Below are 26,286 nucleotides of genomic sequence, written 5' to 3'. Positions count from 1 at the left end.
TAAATCCACACTCGGTAGTCAAGTGGTTGATTTCAAGTGTCCTATTTAGATGGACCATCAATCAAGCATCAAACCCTAAACCTACACAGACTCTGAAAAAGTCTCCTTGAAGACCACACCCCAGCTTTCCATTCCCACCTCTCACTGGTCAACCCTGAACCAAGGAAATGATAGAAGGAAAAGCTTGCCTCTCAAGTGATTCAAACGAACAATGCCCTCTTTTACCAACCTGAGTTCTTTGTGATATAGCTGATTTTTGACCTTCTATTTAGTACATAATGAAATGATACTCTCTCTTCTCATCACGTAGAAGAAATTAAATACTTATTTTTTTAAGGAGAGGTCATTTTAAGTCAGGACATCTTATCTTTTCACTTGTGGAAGTTTATGAAAGTTTCTCCAGATTTTTTTGTATAAAGGAAATGTAGGGAAAATACCCCAAGTTGACCGTCATAAAGCACTAAGAATTCCTAAAACCTCAGAGATCGCTGTCAATAGACTATTTCTTGACCTACGGCCTCTGATGAGAAATCTCAGAATGTACCACAAGCACTACCGCAGAGTACTGTTGGAAAATATTTACACAGCAAACCAAGGCTGTTTATTGAATTAATATAACTGATATAACCCATTCTCTCCATCTTTTAAATCAAGAACACTTCAAAACATGGGCTAAGAATAGCAGAATACTCAGGATAAGGTTATAGGAAAAAAGCAGATTTTCCATGTTTAATAGGAAGTGCTTGAAATTCAGTACAAAATAACAACTGTGGAGTTCAAAGCTACACCAATTTCTTTTTGGATTTGAGTCAGACTTTTGATTTTCAAGTGGCTTGTCATTTTCAAGCGTGCAATTAGCTAACTGCCCTAATTGCTCTTCCAAATGCCACAACACACACTCCTGACCGTAGCTGACACTGAAAAACAGCTTTATGCCGCCTTGAGCATTGCTAGCTTGGAGTTTGTGCTGACCAGAGGATTTCTGCCTATTTGAATTCCCCCTGACTGTTTCCAAGAAGGGCTCTTTGGTGCGTCCACAGAATAAACACGCAATGCGCCTTCCGAGCCATACATTGGTCATAAGCTAAATAAATATCCAGTGCCTCTTTTTACTGTCCTTCCTGAACAAGTCAGGAGCTATATCTGTTTGTGTCTCTTTTGTACTAGTTCACACAGTATCAACATCTGGGTGGGCCTCTAACCGTCTCCGATGGACATTGGGCTGGTGGACTGGGCGCTGAGCTCTTAAATAGGCCTAAAGGCACAGCAAGAAGGAAGTCAAGCTGTTTGGGCCCTTCGCAGAGCTGGTCCCCAATGACCTTCCCTCAGTCCCCACGCCTATAACCTATCGAAAGAAGTTATGGTGAAAAACTCTAAGCCTGCCAAGATTCCATTTTCTGGAGAAAGTCAGTTGTGAAACCTTTTGTAGGACTAGAATGTAAGGCTTTTCTATTCGATTTCTCTACCGTGAATCCCCAAACAAGGCCTAGATGGTGAGCCTCCCTGGCTCCAGGAACTCTTCAGAAGCCCTAAGATAAGAAAGCCAAGTGTAGGGAAAAAAGAGGAAGAAAATGTCATTCGCTGGTCCTGTTTCAAAATCAGTACAGAAAGGAGGGGTTTGTAAGGTATCGTTGCTGTTGTTGTTTTCTTCAAGTCCATAAGGAATAAACGCCTTAACTTTCTTTTCTTTTCTTTTCTCTCCTCCCCGCACCCCTTACCCCAACTCAGAGGATAACGTTTCTCTGATGCTGCTACAAAAGAAAGATACCAGCCGGATCTCTGGGCTCTATCATATCATAACTTTGGATATGACAGTGATAGCCAGTAAGTGCCTCTACTCCACCCCTCAAACTGCACTTTACTGTCAACTGACCAGCAGTGACCAGAGGAGAGTGACTACCAAGTTGATGCCCTGGATGAAGGTGCGTGGCTGCGATGTCATCAGATGCTTACGGTGGACGCTTCCCACGGAAGGTCACAGATACCCTGACAGGTCACCTAAGCCGTGAGTAATGCACCCTTTTTCTTCTTGTTCTACATTTAACCCAAAGACAGATGTAGGAAATAAAAGCACAGATGCATCTTTCCCAAAATTTGAGATTAAGTTTTTCACTGTCCAAATCTGTAGTCCTTCTTCCCCACTTTCCACAAAGAGTTGGGCTTTTTGAGAAGTCCTGAAGGATCATAGCCTGACTATATCATAAAAATACACACAGAGGTCACTCAAAAAGGGGTCCTTTCATGAAGATGTGCCTCAAAAGTACACAGGAAAATGGAGGAACCGAGTATAAAAGGGAGATAACACTCATAGGCTACATCTTTCTTTCATCAAGAAATAAAAGAGGTGTTTTATAGGTAATGATCATTTTTCCATTCTTTCCACCCAGCCCCAAATCAAACTTAAAACTGTCAGTAATAAAACAAGTGAATACCTAGACTGCTATTGTGGGCAGGTGTGTATCTGTATGCTAATACATGTGAAAAGTAAAATTGCCTCCATAAAGATCTAAGCCATTCATAAAATCCCCCCAAAAATCAATATACTTTTTTGAAGTATTAGACAACTTTCCCAGCTCAGTTGACTTCAAAACAATGTTCACACTAAGGGGGTATCAAAGAAAATATATTGGTGGTTTACGGTAGGCAAAGAACGACGCACCTGGCATCTGAAACAGGAGAGCCTGGGGCTCTCAACAAATCCGACTGAGGATAAGTAGGAATGCTCATAAAATTCAGAATTAATGCTCCCCTTCAACTTCTCGATTCTCATACCAACAAAAATGACTATTTTACACAATTGATCTTAGGTATCAGATTCTACGGGAGCTACCACACTCAAAAGTCTGAGGAAGAGTTTATTCTTTGACAACTTCAAAGTTAAAGCGATTTGAGTTTTGTTTCAATTATTATTATTATTTTAAGTAAGCCCATAAACAAGCTAGACTGGCTGACTTGAGTGCAAATGAAATGACAAAGAATCAACAGTATTAACGGAATTAACAATTCCTAGAAAGCTGGAAAATGTTTATGGCTCAAAATTTTTTAATTAATGAACCATAGTAGCTGGGACTAAAAATGAGAGAAAACGAGAGGGAAACAGAGACCTCAGAGGGTGGCCATGAGGACACTCTTATGCTGTGCGGCGGGGAGGGCCGGCCAGGGCGGCTGCTACGTGAACTGCAGTAACACAGGTGTCTGCACCTTCCACAAACGTGTGCGTGCGCTAAAGTTAGAAAACATGTATTTTTTCCAAAGCTTTCATTTTTAAAATATCTGTAAAAAGCTTTAACACTCTGACTCTTTAGGGGAAGTTCTAAGTAGGAGAAGAAAACTGGTAAAAGAAAAAGTCATCCAGCGATTTTTCAATAAATTGCAGATGAAAAGGAGCTTTCTGAATAGGAAGCAGTTAATAACGGGTCCCTAGAGCATAGATGTGACTCATGGGTTCTCACCGCAGCCCTAGAGTAGAAGGATTTGAGAACATTTGAACAGGACTGATATTCTGGACGCTCCCCAGGCCAATTAGATCAAAGTCTCTGAGTCCGAGGCCTAGGTGACGGCCCATCTTAGAAACGAGCAGCCGGAGTTGAGAACTGTCGGATTAAACCGCTGGTTCACAACAGGCAGCGTGGCTTTCTCAGACCTTTCACACCAGCCTTGCTCTTAGCAAGGCTTCCTGAAGTTCCCAGAGTCTTGGGAAAGGGGGTCAGGTGGGAGAAAGCTTACATAGTGCAGAGCTGGAAAAGGCTTCCTTACAGAAGCTCCTTCTCCACTATCACCCTTCTGGAGAACTGTCGGTGTGAACTGTCAAAGATGCCTCAGTCCATTTCCTAGGTGACCTTTAAACATTTGAGGGTAAGGAAAACAAAAATCAAAACCAAAAACCAAGTTCTCAAAACCAGAAGGCAAAAGCCGGAAGCCATCTCAGCCTGGCAGGTGTACCACCACTCCCTGCATACTCAGGCAAGGAGAGCAGAGAGGAGGATGCACCCCCAGAGCCCAGAGGATGCACGTATTAGGAGGACCCAGCAGCACACTGTCCTACAGCCCTCTCTGGCCATTCAGCCAAAACTGCACCAGAAACAAACTGTGGCAGCTCAGCCTCATATATCCTTCAGGAAAAGTCCCCGGGGTGACATGGGCTTAGAGCCGCTGAAAAGTCTAAGGGCCTTAGTTTCATAAGCATTAGGCAGCTGCTTGGTCTTAATCATGTTTCCTAATAAAAGCCATATTCAGAAGGCTTCTTCCAAAGGGCGTGGAGGCCAAGGAACGATAACCTTGAGGAAGCCAGACTCTCAGCAGCCTTCAGAACACCAGCCCCTCCCTTAGCAGCCAGCAGCCCGACTGCCCTTCTCCAAGGATCGCAGCTGGGCTTCTCGCCACCTCTGAGTCCCTTCCCCCAAGTCTCATCTGCTCCGGAGGCGCCCAGATAAACCACCTCATCTCCAACGCAGCCTCCTCTTTCCAGCATCACTTGCGATGGTCATTAGTGTCAAAGCATGCCAAGCATCATGTTCCCTACGCAGACGGAAATCACTAGATTTTCTGGAGAAAACAATCCCCTCTCCAAGTTTCCTCAATTCCACTTTCAATTTCCATGAAAACAAAGTTTGCAGCATTAGCGCGGTTCCTTCCGACTTGTTTATTTTCCCTTCTCAGACCCCCCCGCCCAGTACTGCCCACTGTACACTTACGGGCAAGCACGTCCGTAAGTTAGCAAGTGTTCTGTAAGAATCAGCCTACAGACACTAGAACTGCTTTGTAAGACTTCTAGGTACCTAAGGAAGGCTCTGAAAGTAGCCTCTGTCTTCTTATCCAGGGTGGTTCTTTGTGTCATACCTACTTTTCATTCCTAACCCTCCGGGGGTCGCCCACCTTTCTCTTTATGCTCCGGTCAACATCACAGGGCTTAAAATTCCCATAAAAGAGTTTCTCCCTTTTGCGATATGATGCACGGAGTCCCTTCTGCCTGGAATACCTCTTCCTCCCCTGTTTCCCTTTCGCTTGGACGTACCTCACAGGGTCCCAGCCCAGCATTTATTTCCTCCAGAAACTCAACCCAGCGCTGTTCCTCTGCGTCCCCCAAATACCCTGTGCATGTCTCCATGTCTGGACTTGCAGTGTGGACTAGAATGACTGCCTGTGGACACGCCCTCCTTGGCTCTGAGCTCAGCGGGGGAGGGGCAGAGCCATCTTTGTTGCTCAGCAGCAAGGACAGGCCCGTCAGTGCTTTGGGGATGGATGCATGCATCGTGGATTAAAACGACGGGGGAAAGTCATGAGAACTCCTCTTGTTTCTTCACGCTGGCCTCTGAGAGACAGGCTGTCTTACCACTGTGAGGTAAAGTCAGCAAACTCTTCGGAGAACTTGTCTGCGGGGAGTTGTGGTGACGGCTCCTCCACCACCTGTTTGAGCTGCTGAAAAGGAGTTCCCCACGAATCATAGGGAAACCGAAGGATGGCCAGCTCGATCTAGAGGGGAGAGGGACACAAGGAGACAGGAGCTTACACGGGGTGCTTAGGTAAAGAGGGGGTCCGCTAGGGAATCCACTTGGCTCCAGGAGAGCCAGAGGGAGGCACGATGGTGACCATCAGGTAAACTGGCGGGAGGGGGAAAACTAATGCTGTGTTCTCTAGCAGTTTTCCTCCAAGTCCTAGTGCTAGGGGTTTGCAGATTGCGTCGTACCGGAGACAGCCACTTAAGCCTACTTAAAACTGGGTCCTCCCTGACACCTGGTGCGGCACATCATAAAATTGTAAGCCAGCAGTACGAGACTTCAGGATGCAAAGCGACCAGGTTTTCAAATGCTGAGTGTAAAAAGTGATTCTCACCCTAAGACTCTTACAGAGCTGTACATCTGCTGCCATCTGCTGGGGGCGTGCTAGAATTAAACACAAACAAACTAACTAGGACCAAATGACTGATCTTTTTTTGGACTTGAGTAAAGGCCACTTTGCTTTGACAAGATCACGTGCTTTCTGGGCAGGGATGTGAAATAACTCACAGGATTTAATCAGCTGCTGTGTCTGGGAAGGAAACAGGACCACCATGGATCATTCCAGACCTCGGTGATACACTGAAAATTTATAATCAGCAAAGTTACAAATCAGGCACTCATTGTGTACCTTTAGGCCTGTGCCTGAGAAAATTATCCTATGCGCTCCTATGAGTTTGGGCTATGCCTGTACTCAGCGGCCAAGACTTCTGTCCTAACCATGTTCTGGGAAGCTGAGCCCATGTCCTGGATGACAAAGCTCTATCAGGGTCTGGGCGGGGGATAGATTTGGAGTTCGGGATTGACATGTACACACTGCTATATTTAAAACATAACAAGGACCTGCTGTACAGCACAGGGAACTCTGCTCAATATTCTCTAATAACCTAAATGGGAAAAGAATTCGAATAAGAATAGATACATGTGTAACTGAACCACCTTGCTGTATACATGAAACTAACACAACATTGTTAATCACCTATGCTCTAATATAAACTAAAAATTGAAAAAGAAATAAAAAGCTCCACCAGGGTCCACACACATTAGCGCTCTTTGAGTAGCTTAAGCTTCTGCATGCCTTGATTAGAATAATTTAATTTTAAACCATAAAGAAAACTATGAGGAACGGTAGTCGGACCCTCTCATTTTACAGATGAGGGCAGTGAGACAGTCTGTGATCCCATCAGTGAATCGGGCACGCAGCTACTTGGAGGCGGAATCAAGGGAAGTGCGTTTTGTCCAACCCCAGCTCCGTATTTCTGCTACACCACACTGCCAACAGTGTCGCTCCAAATCTCCTGCTCTCAGACCGGCGCCTCGGGCACCTGCCTCTTGTTCTCCAGGTTCACCCCATTCCAACTTCATGCCCTGAACACCCTGGCCCACGATGGTTATCATACACTACCATGGTGATGCCCAGACTCCAAATGTCAGACTTCACGCTGTATCCCTTCTGGTTGAGCTCTGGGTTTATTCTCTCGGGCTGGAAAGGAGACAGAAAAAGACAGCTGAGAGGACATTCCTGGCTCCATAAAGGCTCAGGGCTGAGAGTGTCACCAGCTGCCCAGTGAGTTGCTGTGAGCTGTTAACATACCTCCCAGGCCAAGAGGCTCACTAACTACAATAAATAACAACGTCTCCATGGGATTTTCCTCATTCTCCACACGTCTTTTCTTGGAGACAGTAATGGATCAAAGTCCCCTCTCAATTCAAAAGCAGTTTCAATTCTGCCTTATGAAGAACATGACATACATTACAAAATTACTTTGTCAGCCTAGAAGTTGGCTTGTTTAAAAGACCAATGGTCCAGAACTCAGTAAAAAGAGTCAATAAGAGTCGCTGGGCTACTGTCTGGTGTTAATAGACCTCAACAACTTTTAGCTAAACATGGACAGAAAGCTTTTCAATTCTAAGAGCAGGTTCATTTCCAAGTAGAATATTTACAGTAGAAGTCCCTTAAGTTAAAGGGAGTCTCTGCTAACGACAATGAACCTTCATAGCTATGAGGTTCCTTCAGGACTCACTTAACTGACTTGTTTGGGGAATTTAAATTCTTACTTCTGTTCTGTTCTCAACAAACAAGGCAGCATTCCCTTGTAACACAGTGTGGAAAATTGTGTGGGCTCTGTGTATTACCCACCTGCTTTTTCAAAGAATATACCTCTTTGCCTGATATTTTTAAAGAGTGATTTGTAGAAACATAGGCAACGTAATTCATTGCATAGTTTTAAATTTTATTTTATTTTTCCAGTTTTATTGAGATATAGTTGACATATAACATTGTGTAAGGTTTTTTGTTTTGTTGTGTTTTTTTGGCCACACCAAACAGCATGTGGGATCTTAGTTCCCCAACCAGGGATCAAACCCACACCCCATGCATTGGAAGTGTGAAGTCTTAACCACTGGACTGCTGGGGAGGTCCCCTTTACCTGATTTTTTTAATAAAGAATACATATGAAGGAAGGGATTCAGTATTTCAGACAGGAAATATTAAGAAAAAAGAAGATGCAGAATATTTCTTGCATCTTAGGCACATGTCTGTTTTCCCTCCCTGGCCGTCCCTTTCCTATTTCCTGGCATGGTTTGAAGGCAGTTACATTCTCGATGCTACCCCCAGCTGCTGTACTTACGGCCATGTACGGTTTGCATCCTGCATCGATAGTTTTAGCGACGGAGTCAACAAGGTAGCCGCTGATTCCAAAATCGCACATCTTCACCTGGCCCAGGGTGTTGATGAGCACATTGGAAGGCTTGACATCTGAAAGCAAGAACAGTCAGGAGCCCAGGGTGGTAGTAGCATCCCTCTACCACCAGGGGCCCTGGAACCTCCCTTCCTCCTTCCCCTTCACTTTCTTCTCAAGACCCAATGCAGAAGTAACCGCCACCCCTGTGATACAACATTGTAAATCAACTCTACTCCAACATAAAATAAAAATTATTTTAAAGTAAGTAAAACATCAAAGCTGAGAAAAGGGGGGAAAAAATCAACTTGATTTTCTTTTTCTTAATCGTTTTCAAATGTTTTATTTCAATTTACAAAAGTAGAATTTACTAAGTTGATTTGGATTACGGAAAGCTTGGAAGAAAGAGAAAGGGCATTCTTACATACGTGGCAGGTAGACCATAAAATGATTTCAGCAGTATTTAGAATGAGTAGTCACAAAAATGTTTTTCATTAGTTCATTCAGTCTAATGTCATTAATTCTTGTTCTGCTGGATCTTGGGTTAGTAGTCTGCTTTCTATTTAAGCGGTCCCCAACCCTTTTGGCACCAGGGACCGGTTTCGTGGAAGACGATTTTTCCACGGGGGGGGGAGGGGATGGCGGTGGGCGGGGATGGTTCAGGCCGTAATGCGAGCGATGGGGAGCGGTGGGGAGCCGTGGGGAGCGGTGGGGAGCGACTGGGAGCGGCAGATTAAGCTTCACTCGCTCGCCCGCCGCTCACCTCCTGCTGTGCGGCCCAGTTCCTAACGCGCCGCGGACCGGTACCAGTCCAAAGCCCAGGGGTTGGGGACCCCTGTTCTATTCCACGTTGTGTCCTTGTCGGATTGGGAATCCATCAATGGAAAAAACTGTTTACTCTATCTAATTTCTCATCTTCGTTGCCCTCCTACGTGCAGTAAGAACTTAAAAATTGATGATTGAATTAAACGCCTAGCCCCATGGGCCAATCATCTCTGTTATGTTAGATGAATAAGTTCTAGATAGAGATCGGCCGTTACAACATTGCCCCTCTAATGAACAATTCTATATTGTGCCCCTTAGAATTTGTTATGAGGGTAGAGCTCATGCTAAGTGTTCTTGTGACAGTAAAATAGTGTTTGACAAGCCCGGTTCATGATGATCTGTTGCGCATTTAGTGGAATGAAAAGGCAGACTGTGACGTAACGATACACCAGATGCGAGCAAAGCCGCCAGTTTTGACGGATGCTTCTGCCGGAAGTGTGTCAGAGGCCACAAGGTGTTAACTCATCATAAACCCAGATATTCCAGACCAGGAGGCAGGTCACAGAGTATACATGTGGATAAAGAAGTTTCATTCTACAGTTCTTAAATGAATCCTTCAGTCTCGAGAGAGATAACGCACTCCCCAAATAGATGAACCATTGTTATGTCTCGATAATGGAATTAGAAATTACAGTTAACTTTTTCCCTAGTGACACTTTTCCCAAAGGGCATGTACTCAAAAGAAGAAAGTTATTCTAAAAACTTTAAAGGCTATCCTTTATAATTTTTCCCTTAAACAACAGATAATACAAATTTCATTTTAATATTTTTTATACTTTATAAACATTCTCTACTATGAGTAAAACGTTTTATAATTTTGGAATAAGCCTTTAAAATTCAGTTTCACATTTGTGGATAATCACACTCTTCTTCCTATCTGAATTCCTTCCCACTTTCTTCTTTTCCTCTTCCTCCCTATTTTCCCCATTTTTAATCATAACAATGAATAATAATAATAACAGTCATAATAGGAATACTGTTTGAAGCATCTTACATTACTTTCAGGCTCAGAGAGTGTAAGAATTATCAAATCACAATACCCTATTAGCGATCAATACTTTCCATAAATTTTTTCAGAGACCTGATTAAACATCTCTCTTCCAAGAAGCTTTCCTTGACTATAGTCACCCAGTACTAATCATCTTCTTGTTTTGTATTCTACCTCTACTAGTTCCATATGTGGTACATTCATATTTTTAATGTGGTTTTTTTCCCCAGGTGTTTGTTATAGATTGCTCTTATTTCCCTATCAAGAATCCCTATGTAGAATTTGAATAAGAATATATTTTTTTCTCAGATACCTGTCAGGGCATCTATTAGAGTGCTGTGTAAACATAGTGCTGTGTAAACATAGTGCTGTGTAGATGTTGGACAGTGATTGCAAAAGGTATACGGATGGTTGGAGGCATGGAAGAAAGAATGGATGGATGGATGGATGGATGGATGGATGGATGGATGGATGGATGGATGAAAAGATAACAGGAAGGGACAAAAGGAAGGAGGGAGAAGAGGAAGAGCCATATCTTCCAATTTTTTCATCTTATCCTGACTCCTGCTGTCTGAAAGGGCTGTGCTTTATACCACTTTCATGTGCACAAGAATCACCTGGGAATCTTGTTAAAATGCAGATTCTGATTCAGTTGGTCTTGGGACCCATGATTCTGCTTTTCTAACAAGCTCTCGGGTGACGGCCAATATTAGGTGAATTTTTATCCTATTCTCTAAAGTTCTCAATGGGTAACACCACAGCTCTGCTCGGTAACAGGCATTTTATATTCAAGTTTTAATATAAAGCCCACGTCTTCTGATGCCCTCAGACAAGTTAAAGAACTTGTATATGATTTTGCTATCCAGTCCCAAAGGAAAACCCCTCCATTCTCTTGCCTGACTCAATTCCATCCACTGGGGAATAAAAAAGAAAAGATAAAACTCAGGTAAAAGAAATAAAATTGATAAAAGGAACAGCCAAGGCAGCTCCATGGATACTTACCTCGATGAATGACAGAGAGCTTACTGTGCAAATGTTCTAATGCTTTTACAATCTGCAAGAGAAACACAAGGTGGGTTTATTTCCCCCCATCACTGGAAAGAAACTGAATGTTAAGCATATCGAGGTTTATCATCCCTGGCTTAAGGTCACAAGGAGAAGTATCTTCTCAGATAGTGGTGTTCCTATCCAGGAAAATACACAGGAAGTCATACAAATTGGATTCCGCACACCAGAGAGGACTATACCCCATAGCAGAGAGGATGCCTCACTCATACATTTTGATTTTCATTTGGCCTCCAGCATTTTTTCTCTCCACCCTCCTGGGCCTCAGGAACCATGAAGGGAGCGGCCCTTCATTTCATTTTCTCCTGCTTCCTCCTCTGCCTATTGATCCTAAGAAAACATTTAAAACTCTACAGATGAAAATCAAAATCAACTAGTATCAGGACAGAGACACCAGGAACGTGGTCATAACAGATGAATGTACTGCTTAGAGGCACTTTAACTAGAGTTTACCCAACCAAGTTGGGAGTAGACTCTTTTACATAATGCCCAGAAAGAAAAGCGTTAGTTGCTCCATCCACAGATGCACTCACGCATTCAACAGACACGTACGGGATGGGAGCTATGGTCCCGGTAGTTTCCCCACACTGGGGGTACAGGGACACATAAGGCCCAGACTTCTCACATGCTCCTTGAAGTAGGGTTCCTGATGTACTCACAGAAACTGCTATTTTCCCTAAGATGTCCTCTGGAATCGTTTGGCCTTTATCAATCACTTGTTTGTAGAATTTATCTAGGGACGTGTCCATGAGCTCCATGCAGATCCAGACATCCCCCTAGAGGCCGGTCGGTTCAGAGGTGGTTAGAGAGGATGGAAAAGGGAAAAAAGGAGGAAACAGTTAACACCTGTCAGGAAGAACGGACCGTTTCTTGCTTGAGTTTTGGAGGAAATGTACTAATCCCTTCAAGCTCTCAAAGGGATTTATAAACAGGCAAGATTACCTCCAAAGAACAAACTAGCAGACAGCCAAGCCGACTTGCAGGTGATCACCCACTCCTTAATGCAAACTAGGATCTACACACTAATAGCCACAAGCAATAGAACTCAGAAGTCTAAGCCTTTACTGTCACTGCCCTCCAGGAGTTAAGTCCGGATACCTACTCCGTGTCTGACCTCCCAGGCTGACCGCTGGCGGTAGTTTATCAAAAGGCTGGTTTTAAGAGGGAGATGAAGCATCGTAACCCACATCATCGTGAAGTGAAAAAGAGAGGCAGAGCAAAGAGGTAAGCGTAAGCCCACATGGTACACAAGGCTACCTGAAGTATAGCAAGAGGCCAAAAGACCAGAGGATTTCAGGTTTTAAGGAATCAGTCTACAGACTCTTGATAGAGACAGTTCTGGCAAAATAGACAAACCAAAACAGAAAGGAGAAAGGGGGCCTCAGCCATTTAAAAGGGCTAAACGCACTTGAAAATATCGTGGTTTCAAGCCAACTTTGCACCAACATTTCACAAGCATGAAACTCTACAGAAGACACGTCAAACAAGAAAGAGCACTGTGACTGTGTATGGCATTTATGTGATCAAGGAAACTTCTTGTTAAGCTGTCGCTCTGCTTGGAGTTTGAAGGGAAGGATCACCTACCTCACGGAAGAGTGCGCCATAAAAGGTGACCGTAAAAGGACAGTCCACGGTCCTCATGGAAATATCCAAATCCATCAGTAACCTTTTCTGCTCCTGGCTATTTACTGTGGCCCGGATCCGCTGAATGGGAATGCATGAAAAATGTATGGTTACTGCTCCGAGGATGAGTCTGGTAATAAGGCAGAGGGACCTTGAAGCGTCCCATCCTGAGAATAGTACCAAAATCCACAGCACAACTTCCAGAAACAGCCCTTCAGATATCTACCCTGAAGGATTAGCTGTTTGTAACGAATGAAAAGGAAGGAAGACCGTTATTCATTTGATTTCCCGAATAATCCCCAGTAAGGAGCAAACTGATAATATATTTTGGAGAGTGTGTAAATGTTTGGGAATGCATTTCCAAGTTATAAAAACAGTCTGATTTATTATGTGGGTTTAGTGCAAAGAGGTCAGAGTATTAATTGATTTCGGGCTGATTTGGGGTCCTATAAAAAAACGCCAAAAGCCCCTCTTTGTGAACAAGTAAGAATATTTGGACTGAACAGCAACTGTAAGAGAATTGATTCAGGAAAGGAGAGAGGAGGAATCAAACCGAAATGGAGAAACTGTTCATTCCTACCCCAGGGCTTCTGAGAGAAGAGAAACTTGTCACACCAGCAAATGTAGCCTTATAGAAACACGATTATGTCATTAAATGACAAGACGATATAATATCACGAGGCTTTCACATTTTTTGCCTATGTAGCAAAGAGCCTGCAGAAGAAGAAACTGAAAAATCTACAAGGTAAGGGAAAGATATCTCCATTCTCCAAAAAAAGAGGCATCCCAGTCATCTGACCACCCACATTCCTAACAGTTCATCTAGAATTAATACGTTGGTCATTCTCCAAGGTCCTTCCAACATCTACTCAAGAAATTTGCAATGATTCTAAATTTCTTTCTATAGCTCGAAAGCTATGCAAATTTGCTCAAGATGATTTTACACTCCTTTTTCCCACAAACGGAAACAATTTCCTTCCTCAGTTCGGGTTTCCTGATTTTCAGGGACAATTCTTTAAAAGCAACAGAATAAGGGTTAAAAAGACACTTGCGAGACACAAAACCCAAATGCCATATGTGAGCTCTTGTTTGGATTCTGATTTGAAAAACCAGCAGGAGAAAAAACAACAACTATTAGATGACGTTGAAGAGCTATTATTGATTCTTTGACGTGTGATGATGATGCGGTGGTTGCACAAAAAATTAAAAGGAGGGGTCGGATTTATCAGTTAAAAAAACCTAGTTGATGTAACTCATGCCAAGGAAGCATATTTCACATATTTGGAGGGGAATATTGTTCCCTATGAATAAGCTTTTCTGTTTCACCCCACGGAGGATTGTTTTGCTTATATGAAGAGAGCTGGTTTGTGCTTGAGATGGACAAACACATAAATCAGGGATGGAAAACGTTTGGGGAAGGGGAACTCTACCTTCACCGCCATGATCTGCCCGCTGGGCACATGCCGCATCTTCTCCACCACCCCGTACGCCCCCCGGCCCAGCTCCACTATAGGCTCCAGGTCATCCGCCTTCACCTCAAAGTTCTGCAGGAGAGAAAAGCAAGAAGACAATAGGAAAAAGGGAAATAAACTGGACACAGGCTACCTTGTCCTCTCTCTAGTTTCTCCCAGCGTTCTAGGGGCTCTTTCTAGTCCAGAACTTTCTGGTCTAGAAGCTTTTCCAAGCAGCTACTGAAAGCAAGAAGTGCATGGGAGATGGGTAGACCCTACTGCACCTGCTCGTCACGGGCAATACAGACATCCAGCTCCGACTGAGCCTCCACATCGCTCGGTGAAGGCTACCTCTGCACCGGGGTTCTTTAGCCCTGCCCCTCGTTTGTTGGCTGATGGCAGCTAGATCTAGGCCTGGACTTCGACGAATCTACCCCAAAGAGCACCATCTACTCGCTTCAAATACCTTCCCTCAGGACCACAACAGCCCGATTTCAGTTCGACATTCAAAACAGCAAGAGCTCCACAGACCACTTCCGTTTACATTCAGACTTTATTGACCCACCGCCCCTGACAGCATGTTACAGAAAATACAGTTTTTTCGTTGGCCAGTTGGAAAGCATCCATGTAAAATGGTCACGATATTAACTGGCAGACATGATTTTTCTCACCTGATTTCCAATAGAAATGCAAGCTTTGGAGTCTAAATCTCGAGGTGGCCTAAGAAAGAGAAGGGGAGGAAAAAAAACATGAGACATTTAGCCAAATACGACCTTCCCAAATCAGATGCGACTGGAGAGATCTTTCCTTCGGAATAAGGTGAAAACTCATGGGTAAAATAAAGCAGCAAAAAGGGGTTGATAGTGTGGGATTTGGAATAAAATACATTTGCATTTAAATCACTTAATCTCTGAACTTCCATTTCTTTTTTAAATTTATTTTAATTTATTTATTTTTGGCTGCGTTGGGTCTTTGTTGCTCTGTGCGGGCTTTCTCTAGTTGAGGTGAGCGGGAACGACTCTCCCTCGCGGTGCATGGGCTTCTCATTATGGTGGCTCCTCTTGTTGCAGAGCGTGGGCTCTAGGCGCGTGGGCTCAGTAGTTGTGGCTCGCAGGCTATAGAGCGCATGGGCTTCAGTAGTTGTGGCTTGCGGGCTCAGCAGTTGTGGCTCACGGGCTCTAGAGCGCAGGCTCAGTAGTTGCGCTCGGGCTTAGTTGCTCCGCGGCATGTGGGATCTTCCTGGACCAGGGCTCGAACCCATGTCCCCTGCACTGGCAGGCGGATTCTTAACCACTGTGCCACCAGGGAAGCCCCCGTTTCTTCTTTAATACAAAGATATTAGTACACTACCTCGTGGAGTAGGAGTGGGTATTAAATGAGATATTCTAAGTAACATGCTTAGCAGAATCCCTGGCATACAGTAAATATTCAATGACTATGAGTCATATATATATAGTTATGTGGATAATTACACTACTCTAGTAAGCCCCTGTATAAGTAATTATATTCTTATAAGGAAGTAAAAGTACCAGACTCTTCTTTCATCCGAGAGCATCCATGTGCCCAGTTATCCCACCACTTTTTCCACAACTGTCTTAACAAAAAGAAACAATAATACGGTTCTTTTAACTCACAGAATTCATAAGTCACAGGAATTCCAAATCTATCTAACCCTGCCTTTAAGATGGAACAAAGGTCCAGACAGGTAAAGTGACTTGCCCAAGGTCACGACTAACCCAGGCCTCCTGATTTTCAGGTGAGAATCCTTTCTGTTCTACCAGGCTGGCATACCCAGTTGTGATATTTCTTCTATACACAGTGTACTCACTACCCAGGGGTCATCTCAGCAGCTGAGGTTCGCTGCTTTTATGTCTCCATTAGAGAAAACAGAGTCTTCTCATGTGTATTTATTTCCCCTGCTTCACTGCTACCTTGGCTGATAACAGTCCATGTACGAGAAAGATATTTGGCTTTGGCTGTGCATAACATACAACAAACAAAACACACATAACAAACACAACATAACAAACTTGTTAATATGATCAAACGAATAAAGCGATAGGAGGCTAAAGACAAAAAGAATCCCGGTGTTGCCTGAACAAAGGGCGACCAAAAAGGATGGAAATGCAGGTGTCCCCAAGGGGACGTTCCAGGTCAGAATTACACAGAAAAATACAAGGGACGAAGAAAGGAAGAGAGAAAAAAATCCTTGGCCAATGACAATTTTCCCCATCCCTAATATATTATAATTCTACCCCTCCTGCTGAAAGTGACTAAATAAAACAATAAGTAAAATGTAGGAACATAAACACAGATACACACGTGAATCTAAGGTTTTAATGGCAAGCCTTCCCTCACCTTAAAAATCTCTTTGAAACGTATAGAAAACCTAAAGTAAAGTTTTTCTATAGTAACTTAAAACCAGGACTGAGAGGGAGGGATAAAGAGGAAAACACACACGCGCGCGCGCGCGCACACACACAAACACACACACACACACGGCAGTGATGTTTTCATATATCTTGTGTTTCTGAGCAGGGGATTTTTCTTCAGAAACACTTTCCGAGGAATTAAATTTCTGAAAACCTGATTTCTCACTCTTAAAACCTCCAAAGCTCTTTTTCTTTAGTTGTCACAATTTGTTTGTAGTAATTGCAATGGAACTTTGATATAAAGACAAATATTATTTGAAACATGTGATTAATCTAAACAGTAAAAAATCCTTTGCAATTGTTCAGACCCTTCCTTTTAAAAAGAATGAAGTAACAGAAAAGGTCACTAGTTATTTGGGGCTATGTCCACGTGCTTGCCGTCCAGCGCGAGTGCTGGGTGAGACCTCCTCCAGGTCTGACATTCCAGTATTCATACCAGGGCTCTGCAAATTACAGTCCATGACCCAGCTGTGGGTGAATTCTACACATTTAAAGGGTTGGAAAAAACAAACGACAAAGCATCTTCGGCAGAGGCCATGGTGGCCTGGGTAGCCCCAAATATCTACTATCTGGTCTTTTGCACAAAAAGTTTGCTGACTCCAGCTTTATTCTAACATTGCATGACAACTTTACCTCACAGGAGGGTTTCACGCCATTTTCCAGAAAGAGAAAAACGAAACCCAGAAAAATTCAGTGATATGCTGAACAGACAGTCCTCAACAGAGCTGAAAATAAAACTCATGTCCCCCAAGTCTCGGCCTTGACCTAAGGAGAAGGGGGTAGAGGCTGAAAACTGGGCTAAGTGCTTTACCCGCTTCTCCTATCATTAAAACACACACACACACACACACACACACACACACACACACACACACACACACACACACACACACACACACACACACACACACACACACACACACACCCCTACCTAAAAGTGTCATTGTTCCCATATTCCAGATCAAAACCTGTTTGGTGTCACCTTGAGCTAACTTGCTCCCAAGTGGTGAAGCTATGATTCAATCCAAGTCTGACTGAATCAGAGAAAACTTCCCCCACACCCAGGCCTCCTCTAATGAAAATGACCACCCACCCGCCATGAGGCCTACAGGCTCAGCGAGTCTGCCAAAAGCATCAAATGATGGACTGAAATGGACAGCTTGTATTGGGTTAGTTGACACTGTATCCTGTCCAGGGCTGGGCATATCCATTTGCCTGGGGCACCAAGTCTGTGCAGGAGGTTTAAACTGTGTGTGGACATTCTCTGTTGCTTATTCACTATTTCAGTGTTCTGGGGAAAGAACCAAACTTATTATGAAACTCCTAACCCTGGAAGGCCAAAGGTATTCCAAAGGTCACCTGCTAGTACTTTTTTATATAAACAACCAGCTCTGGTTTATTAAAATATTTATTTATAATTCTCCATGAGTAATGAGGTTACTGGTTACTATTATAATTATTATTCACCTATAATAATGTTTATTAATAACAATGTGTACTTATTACCTAATGATAATATTTATTAAGCATCTACGTGGGCCAGAGACCATGTGAGACCCTTTACATCAAATATCTTCTTTAATTTTCACAACTCTTAGAGGTGTTAGCTCTATTTTAATGTGAAGAATTGACATTGAAACAGACTAAATAATTTAAGAGATACCATCAAAGAGATGGTGACACGGGAACACAGAGCGACACCACGAAGTCTTCTCAGCTGCAGAAGTAAAAGATCCCGCCTCTGGTGGACAGCCACGGGCCATCTGGCTGTAGTCACGAGCAGTCTACGTGTGGCTAAGAGCGCATGCCTGAGGTCAGAGAACCCTCAGTTCGTATGCCACCTCTTCCACTTATTAAGTGAAATAATAATGATAATAACAACAACACTTAGAGCGACATTCATTGAGAAATTGCATTGGAAAATGCACTAAACTTGACCCTGAATATGGACTGTGACATCTGATCCCCATAGCAACCCCATCAGTGTTTGTTCCCGTTTTTCACAAGGGGGAACTAAGGCTTAGAGGGTTAGGTAACTCGCCTAAGATATCCAGCTGGGGAAGTTCAGATATCAGATGGGAACCCAGGCATTCCAGCACCAGAACCTGGCCTCTTGGAGCTCAACTGCTTTGAGCAGGGCCCCTGACCCTTGTATAGGTCTGTCTTCTCACTTATGAAGTGAGAGGAATAACAACTGCCTCTGAGTTTCTTGTGAGGATTAAGTGAAAGAATACTGACTAGCATGGAATCGATTTAGAATCAGTTGCTGCCAATCAAGTGAGGGAACAGCCCAGAAACCTGAGTCAAAGACACATTGGCATCAGTGACTCAAAGAAAAAACTCAAGTGAAGAGACCACACACGCGGCCCTAAAAAGAATGGGGCTCTGTCCCGGTCTATTTATTTGTGTGTAGTTCAGCAGAAGGCGGCAGGGTCTATATAAATGGCAAGAGTAACCAAGCCAACCTCACAAAATTGCCAAGAAAAACTCAAAATGAGGAAGCTTCTTCTTTAGGAGTACCTATTTCAGCCTCAGTATTAAAATAATAATAACAACAACAACAGCAATAATCCTGTCCATGAGCTAACGTGGGACAGTCTACAGTCATGAAGGGACCTTGGCTTTACAGGATGAAACAGAAAAGTACATTCAAGGCTTATTCTACCACATGAGGGGAAGACAACAAAGAAACTACTTTTACCTTTGCATAGGTTTTTATTCACTTCTTTATACCAAGCAAGGATTTATGGTGGTTTTCAAAAATTCATTAAAAAAACCCAGAAAATTAATATAAATTAGAAGGTGAAGACTAGCAAATTTTAAAGGGAAGGAATAAAAGACAGCTGGAAAGTGGATATGAAAATATATCCCGAAGGAAATGATAAAGAGCAGAAAAATATCAAGACACCATTCAGATGGCTACAACAAAAAATAGTGGCGTCACCAAATCTTGGACAGGATGTAGAGAAACCGAATCACTTATACATTGCCGGTGAAAATGCAAAATAATATAGCCACTCTGGAAAACAGTTGGGCAATCTCTTAAAAACTAAACACGCACTGCCACCGGCAATTCCACTAATGGGTATTTTCCTCCCAGAGAACTAAATGTTTATGTTCACACAAAAACCTGTACATGATTGTTCATAGCCTTACTTACAACAGCCAAAAACTAGAGTCAGCCGAGATGTCTTCAGTAGGTGAGTGGTTAAACTCTGCTGTCTGCACGCACACTTACAGATGTACACGCGTAACTCAGCAAGATATACTACTCAGCGATTAAAAGGGGCAAAGTATGTATACAGCATGGATCAATCTTCAGGAAATTATGCTGGAGTGGCGGAAGCCAGTCCCAAAAGGTTACACACTATAATCCCACTTATATAATAATATTTTTTAATGAGAAAAATTAATAGACAACAGATTAGTGGTTGCCAGGGGTGAGAAACAGTATTGGGAGAGGTGAGGAGGGAAGGCAGTCATGATTATAAAAGGGCAACATTAGGGATCCTATTGGTTTCAGAACCAGTTTCTTGACTGTAGTGGTGAATGCATGAACCTACACAGGTGACAAAAATGGTACAGAAATTTAACATCACACATACTAGTGAATATAAGTAAAACTGGAAAACCTGAATAAGATGGGTACATTGTATCACTGTCAGTATCAATTGAGCTTATAATACTATAGTCTCACAAGATGTTACCATTGGGCAGAGAATATAAAGTTTCTCTATATTGTTTCTTACAACTGGATGTGACTGTACAATTATCTCAATAACATTGTCAATTTGAAAAGTCAAAGAAAAAAATCAGAAATCAATAAAATTGAAAGGAGGAAAATAAAACAAAGTTGGCTCTTTTAAAAATTCAATAAAAATTGATAAACCTCTAGCAAGACCAACACAGATAAAAAGAAAGAAGACACAAATTATCAATACCAGCAAAAAAAGAGGGGGATATCTCAGTATATCCTGCAGTCATTAAAAGAAGAATCAGGAAATACTATGAGCAACTTTACTTTCATAAATTCAACAACTTAGAAGAAATTCCTTGAACACTGCAAACTGCCAAAACTTAGCCACAATGAAATAGATTATCTGAGTTGCCCTATAACTATTTAAAAAAATGAATTGGTAATTTAAAAGCTCCAGAAAAAGGAATATATAAGGCCACTTTGTTTCCCTGGGGGAATTTTTTTTTTTTTTTGCGGTACGCGGGCCTCTCACTGCTGCGGCCTCTCCCGTTGAAGAGCACAGGCTCCGACCGGGGCATGAACCCGCGTCCCCTGCATCAGCAGGCGGACTCTCAACCATTCCGCCACCAGGGAAGCCCCGAATCATTATTTTGTACACCTGAAACTAATATTATATGTCAGTTATAGCTCAAAAACATTTTTTTAAGAATTACCGCTTATCTTATACAATGTCTACCAGAAAACAGAAGGTACTCTTACCAACTCATTTTATAGGGTCAGTATTACCTTAAATACCAAAACCAGAACATAATAGCTCAGACACACACACACACACACACATTACAGGTCAACATCTCTCATGAATTTAAGACACATAAATCTTCACATTTTAGGAGATTAAATCCAACAATGTATAAAAAAAGTAGTATACCCCAACCACGTGGGATTTTTTGGGGGTATGCGAGGCTAGTTCGATATTTTAAAAATCCATCAGTGTAATCCATATCAAAGGGACAAAGAAGAAAACTCCAAGATGACATCAGTTGATGCACAAAAAAAACACTCAACAAAATTCAACACACATTCATGATAAAAATGTTGAGTACACTTCGACCAGAGAGGAATTTTTTCAACCTCATAAACAACATCTATGAGGACTTAACATCATGCTTAATGGTGAAAGATTGAATGCTTTCCCTCTAAGATGGGAGACAAAGCAAGGTAGCCTGCTCTCACCAATCTTATTTAACATAGTACTAAATATCCTTGCCACTAAAATAAGGTAAGAAAATAAAGGTTAAAAAAAAAAACAGTTAAGGAAGAAATAAAACTGTCTTTTTTGCAGAAGGTATGGCTATCTACACAGGAAACTCTAAGTAATCTACTAAAAAAGCTCCCGGAACTAATAATTGAGTTTTAGTAAGGTCACAGGGTATGCAGTCAACTCAAAAACCAATTGCATTTCTAAATACTGACAATAAACAAATGCAAATCAAAAGTGGAATACAATTTTTATTGCTTCAAAAAAAGGAAACACTTAGGTATAAATCCTCACAAAGCCTGATGGAGAGAATCTGTATGATGAAAACTATAAAATACTGTTGGACGAAATCAAAGAAAATCTAAATGCTTGGAGAAATTTACCACATTCATGGACTGGAAGACTGAGTGCAGTAAAGATGTCAATGCTCGCTCAACTGATCTATAGGTTAAACGCAATTCCTACCAAAAATCTCAGCAAGTTTATTTGTAGACATAGACAAGCTTATTCTAAAACTAACATGAAAAGAGGAAAGCCCTAGAGTAACCAAAATAGTTTTGAAAAAGAAAAACAAAGTGCAAGGAATCACTTTTCCCAATGTGAAGGCTTACTATGTAGCCGCAGGAATCAAGACAGTATGACAAACTGGCAGAGCAACAGACTCAGAGACCAGTGGAGCAGAATGGAGAACCCAGAAATAGATCCACACAAATACGCCCAATTAATATCTGACAAAGGCGCAAAAGCAATTCAGTAGAGGAGGGATAGCCTTTTCAGCAGATGGTGCTGGAGCAACCAGAAATCCATTGGCAAAAAAAAATAAAGCCCAACCTAAACCTCACATCTTGTACAAAAATTAAACTCGAAATGTAACATAGCCTTAAATCTAAAATGTAAAACTAAAACACTTCTAGAAAAAACATAGGAGAAAATCTGTAGGACCCAGAACTAGGCAAAGGGTTCTTAAACTTGTCACCAAAAACATAACACATAAGAGGAAAAACTGATAGATTGGACTTCATCAAAATAGAAAGACGAGGGCTTCCCTGGTGGCGCAGTGGTTAAGAATCGGCCTGCCAATGCAGGGGACACAGGTTCGAGCCCTGGTCCAGGAAGATCCCATGTGCCGTGGAGCAGCTAGGCCTGTGCACCACAACTACTGAGCCTGCGCTCTAGAGCCCATGAGCCACAACTACTGAGCCCGCGTGACACAGCTACTGAGCCCGCGTGCCTAGAGCCCGTGCTCCACAACAAGAGAAGCCACCGCAATGAGAAGCCTGTGCACCGCAACGAAGAGTAGCCCCCGCTTGACGCAACTAGAGAAAGCCCGCGCACAGCAACGAAGACCCAGAGCAGCCAAAAATAAATAAATAAATAATTTTTTTTAAAAAATAGACGAAAAGACCCATTACAGACTGGGAGACAATGTTCTTGAATCACATACCTGACAAACTCTGTGCATCTAGGATATATGCAGAACTCTCAAAACTCAACATAAAAAAAAAAATCTGATTACATAATAGGCAGAGAAGTGCACAGACATTTCACCAAAGAAGATATAGGGATGGGAAATAAATGCCAAAAGTATGGAACAGCCGTTAGAGAAATGAAAATTGAAACTGCAGTGGCATCCCTCATCTACCAGAACGGCTAAAATGAAAAGCCGTGATGACGCTGACAGGGATGCAGAGAAAGTGGGTCATTCATACATTTTTGGTAAGAATGTACATGGGTAAAATCACCCTGGAAAATACTTGGCAGTTCTTTCAAAACTAAAACTGGACTTACCATGTGGCCCAGTAATTGCACTACTGGACATATATCCCAGAGAAACAGAGGCTTGTTTCTATGCAAGAACTTGCACAGGAATGTTCACAGCAGATGTATTCATAATACCTCAACTGGAAACTACTTGTATCTCCTTCAAAGGCTAAAGGGTTTAACAAACTGTGGTATGTCCATACCATGGAATGGTAGTCAGCAACAACAAAGAATAAACTATGGATACATGCGATAACTTGAATGAACCTCAAGGAAGTGATGCTGGATGAAAAAGGCCAGTCTCAGAATGGAGACGCATGATTCCATGTGCACCACAGTCAAGAAGTAATGAAATGGAAAAGGAGAACACATCAGTGGTGGCCAGGGATTAGGGACGGCAGGGGTGGGGGCAGAGGTGGGGAGTAAAAGGAGAGGGTCTTGTAGTGCCACACACTCGGGTATCTTGATTGTGGTAGTCATTATGCAAGACTGCACGTGTGATACAACTGCACAGAGCCACACACACACACACACACACACACACACACACACACACACACACACGAGGGCTTGTATTGCTGGTGAAATGTGAACACGTTCTATGGTTTGCACCAACACCACTTTCTTGGTTTTGATGTGATACTAGGTTTGTGTAAGATGTTAACATTGTGGGGGACACAGATGGGGGAAGGGTACAGGGGACTTTGTACATTTCTCTGCCACCTCCTGTGAATCTACAATTACTTCAAAATAAAGTTTTAGAAGTGTACCCCCTGAAGTCCCGTATAGGGAAGCCACATGTTTGAGCCTAAGCTCACGAGAAGAAACCAATCAGAGAGGAAAAGTTATTAATTACATAGTTCATAGGTCCAAGGGAAGAAAAATAACCAGAGGGACCGAAAAAAAGAAAAAAAAAAGAAAGAAACCCCAGTCTTGGTAGTAGATATGGAAAGAATTCCTCCTGCTGATCCTCATGAAAGGAGCACTCTCACTTGAATTTGGCTCCACAGTCCAGGGCGCTGAAGAACAGCCCTCCCCTCTGCTCCGTCCCTAGAGGTTCTTCAGTGGAAAGTGTGTTTACATGGTTGCATAAGATGCAATGACCAAAGTCTTACAGAACATGATCATTTTTATTAGCACATTCCAACACTAGGGGTGCACTGTCTGATAGGGAATGATCATGGTTAAGGTCAGAAACCTCTACAAAGGGAGGTGCTTTTTTATAGATGAGCAGAAGGCTGAAACATTTAAGTTTCCTCTCATTGTACTTGCTGTGCTTTTATGGTACCTCTGCTGTAATTGTTTTTCTTGGAATTTCCATTCCTCCCATGCAGATGCTTTGATAGGTGGTCATACCCCCAGCTAGGCAGGAAATACCCTCCCCACCCAACAGAGAGACAAAGAGACGAGGTGGAGGCTCCAGGAGAGGGTGCCCTGCTTCACCAGGACCCGGGCTCCCTTAGGGATTTGGGCCAAAGGCTCAGCTAACAAAGGAGTGGTCCTTCGTCTCATGCTTGCCTTCTGTTTATATGAGCAGGATTTAGGTGGCAGGATGCTGAGTTCTCACCAAATACCATCTTTCTACCTCAAACCAAATTTTATAGTAGTGGCTCTCTCAGGGGTTTGCTTGTTTGCTCAGATCTATATAGAAAAGGCAAAAAGTCCATGTCCAGTGACCTTTTTGGATTTACATAGGACCCCATCTGCTGAACGCATTTGTAGAATTTTTAACCAACTAGCAATGAGTTCAAAGCTACCCATTCCATATCGACTGACCGACTATGATTTTTTTGGGGGGTCTCAGAACAGTAAGTACTTGGCTTCCTCCTTTAAAGGGCTCTCCTTTCTAACAACTATCTCCATAGTTAAGGTATTGCTCACCAGTCCAAAAATGAACTCCCATTCCCTGGAAATCTGTAAAGTGCAAGCATTTGGATTAAGGCAATGATCCTGCCAGACTTACGTGGAACTGGTCTGAGGTTGTTCAAATGCTTCTTTGGGGATTTTAAGGCCAGGGTTTCTCTTCTTGCCTGTTGGGAAAGACGGAAGAATAAAGTTAAGGTCTGAATCACAGCATGAGAGCAGGGACAGAGACTGCAGCAGAGAAAAAGGACAGAACTGGGAACGCAGGTCTCATTTCCACATTCAGAACTCCACTTCCTACCAGGACGGCTGTGAATGACAAGCGCCAGTCACCAGGCTGAGCAGAGCCTCCCAAGTGCAGACTGAGGTCACGGATGAGGTTTTTCACCAGTGCAGGGTGCAGTGTCAGTATAAGGCTGCCAATCCTCTACACCCAGGAAGACCTGCCCTTTTCTCCCTGCTGGGAGTTCGGCATTCCAACTTCTTTATTTTCTTGTACACAACAATGGTCATGGTAGACGGTGTTAGTTACAGGGTTTTTTCCTTTATAATGTCAGATGTACCCACACTTCTCTTAGTATACCATAGTTTTCTAAACTGATCTTTGATTAGCTGACAGAGTTAACCATGGAGGTAGAATAAAACATACTTTCCCACTGTTCTCCCCTTCCTCTTCTCAACCACCTGCCGTAAGTTAAAACACCTAAGCGAAGGGTAGGGTAATACTTATTTACTTTTTCCCCGTTCCAAAAAGGATTATGATAACAGATGGGCCCATGCAAGGAGGCTGTCGCTTATTTGGGGGCAAGATGGGAACATAATCAATGTGTTTGTTCATCATCCCGGGGCTGAAACCACAAGAGAGCTTGGCTCAAATACTTTTGTTGATGGTTTAAAAGAACAGACTGAAAAATGACGGCTCAGGAAGCGATAGAGAATCCAGTCTTGTAAAGGCTCGGGATTTTCCTCATCTAAAGACATCCTGTATCTCTTCATGCTTAGCAGGAAACGCCAGAGCAGAGCTGGATACAGCACCCGTGGGCTTACATTCTTTCTCACCTCTTCTCCACGTTGCAGGGAGCACTACAGAGCTGACACAAACCCTGCTTAAGGCTCTGAGTAGAGATCTGCAGCTGCATAGAAA

The 26,286-nt window shown here is 42.8% G+C and overlaps 1 protein-coding gene across 1 annotated transcript in view; it reads right to left on the bottom strand.

The window, feature by feature from the left end:
- MAP2K6 (mitogen-activated protein kinase kinase 6) overlaps positions 1–25,307 on the bottom strand; it is a 33,648-nt gene extending 8,341 nt beyond the window's left edge. Inside the window, exons 1-9 of the mRNA XM_082861810.1 lie at positions 25,243–25,307; positions 14,800–14,848; positions 14,108–14,221; positions 12,639–12,758; positions 11,714–11,830; positions 10,992–11,043; positions 8,126–8,253; positions 6,901–6,978; positions 5,333–5,472 (exon numbers count right to left, since the gene is read on the bottom strand). Of these exons, the coding sequence (XP_082717936.1) occupies positions 5,333–5,472; positions 6,901–6,978; positions 8,126–8,253; positions 10,992–11,043; positions 11,714–11,830; positions 12,639–12,758; positions 14,108–14,146 (674 nt within the window). The 5' untranslated portion in view covers positions 14,147–14,221; positions 14,800–14,848; positions 25,243–25,307. The remainder of the gene's footprint in view (positions 1–5,332; positions 5,473–6,900; positions 6,979–8,125; positions 8,254–10,991; positions 11,044–11,713; positions 11,831–12,638; positions 12,759–14,107; positions 14,222–14,799; positions 14,849–25,242) is intronic.
- Between the last annotated feature and the right edge of the window lie 979 nt (positions 25,308–26,286).

Source organism: Leucopleurus acutus (genome assembly GCF_964270905.1).
Source record: "Leucopleurus acutus genome assembly, chromosome: 19".
Classification (NCBI taxonomy): Eukaryota; Metazoa; Chordata; class Mammalia; order Artiodactyla; family Delphinidae; genus Leucopleurus; species Leucopleurus acutus.
The sequence above is the reverse complement of the archived record's forward strand: the minus strand, read 5'-3'. Positions and strand labels throughout refer to the sequence as shown.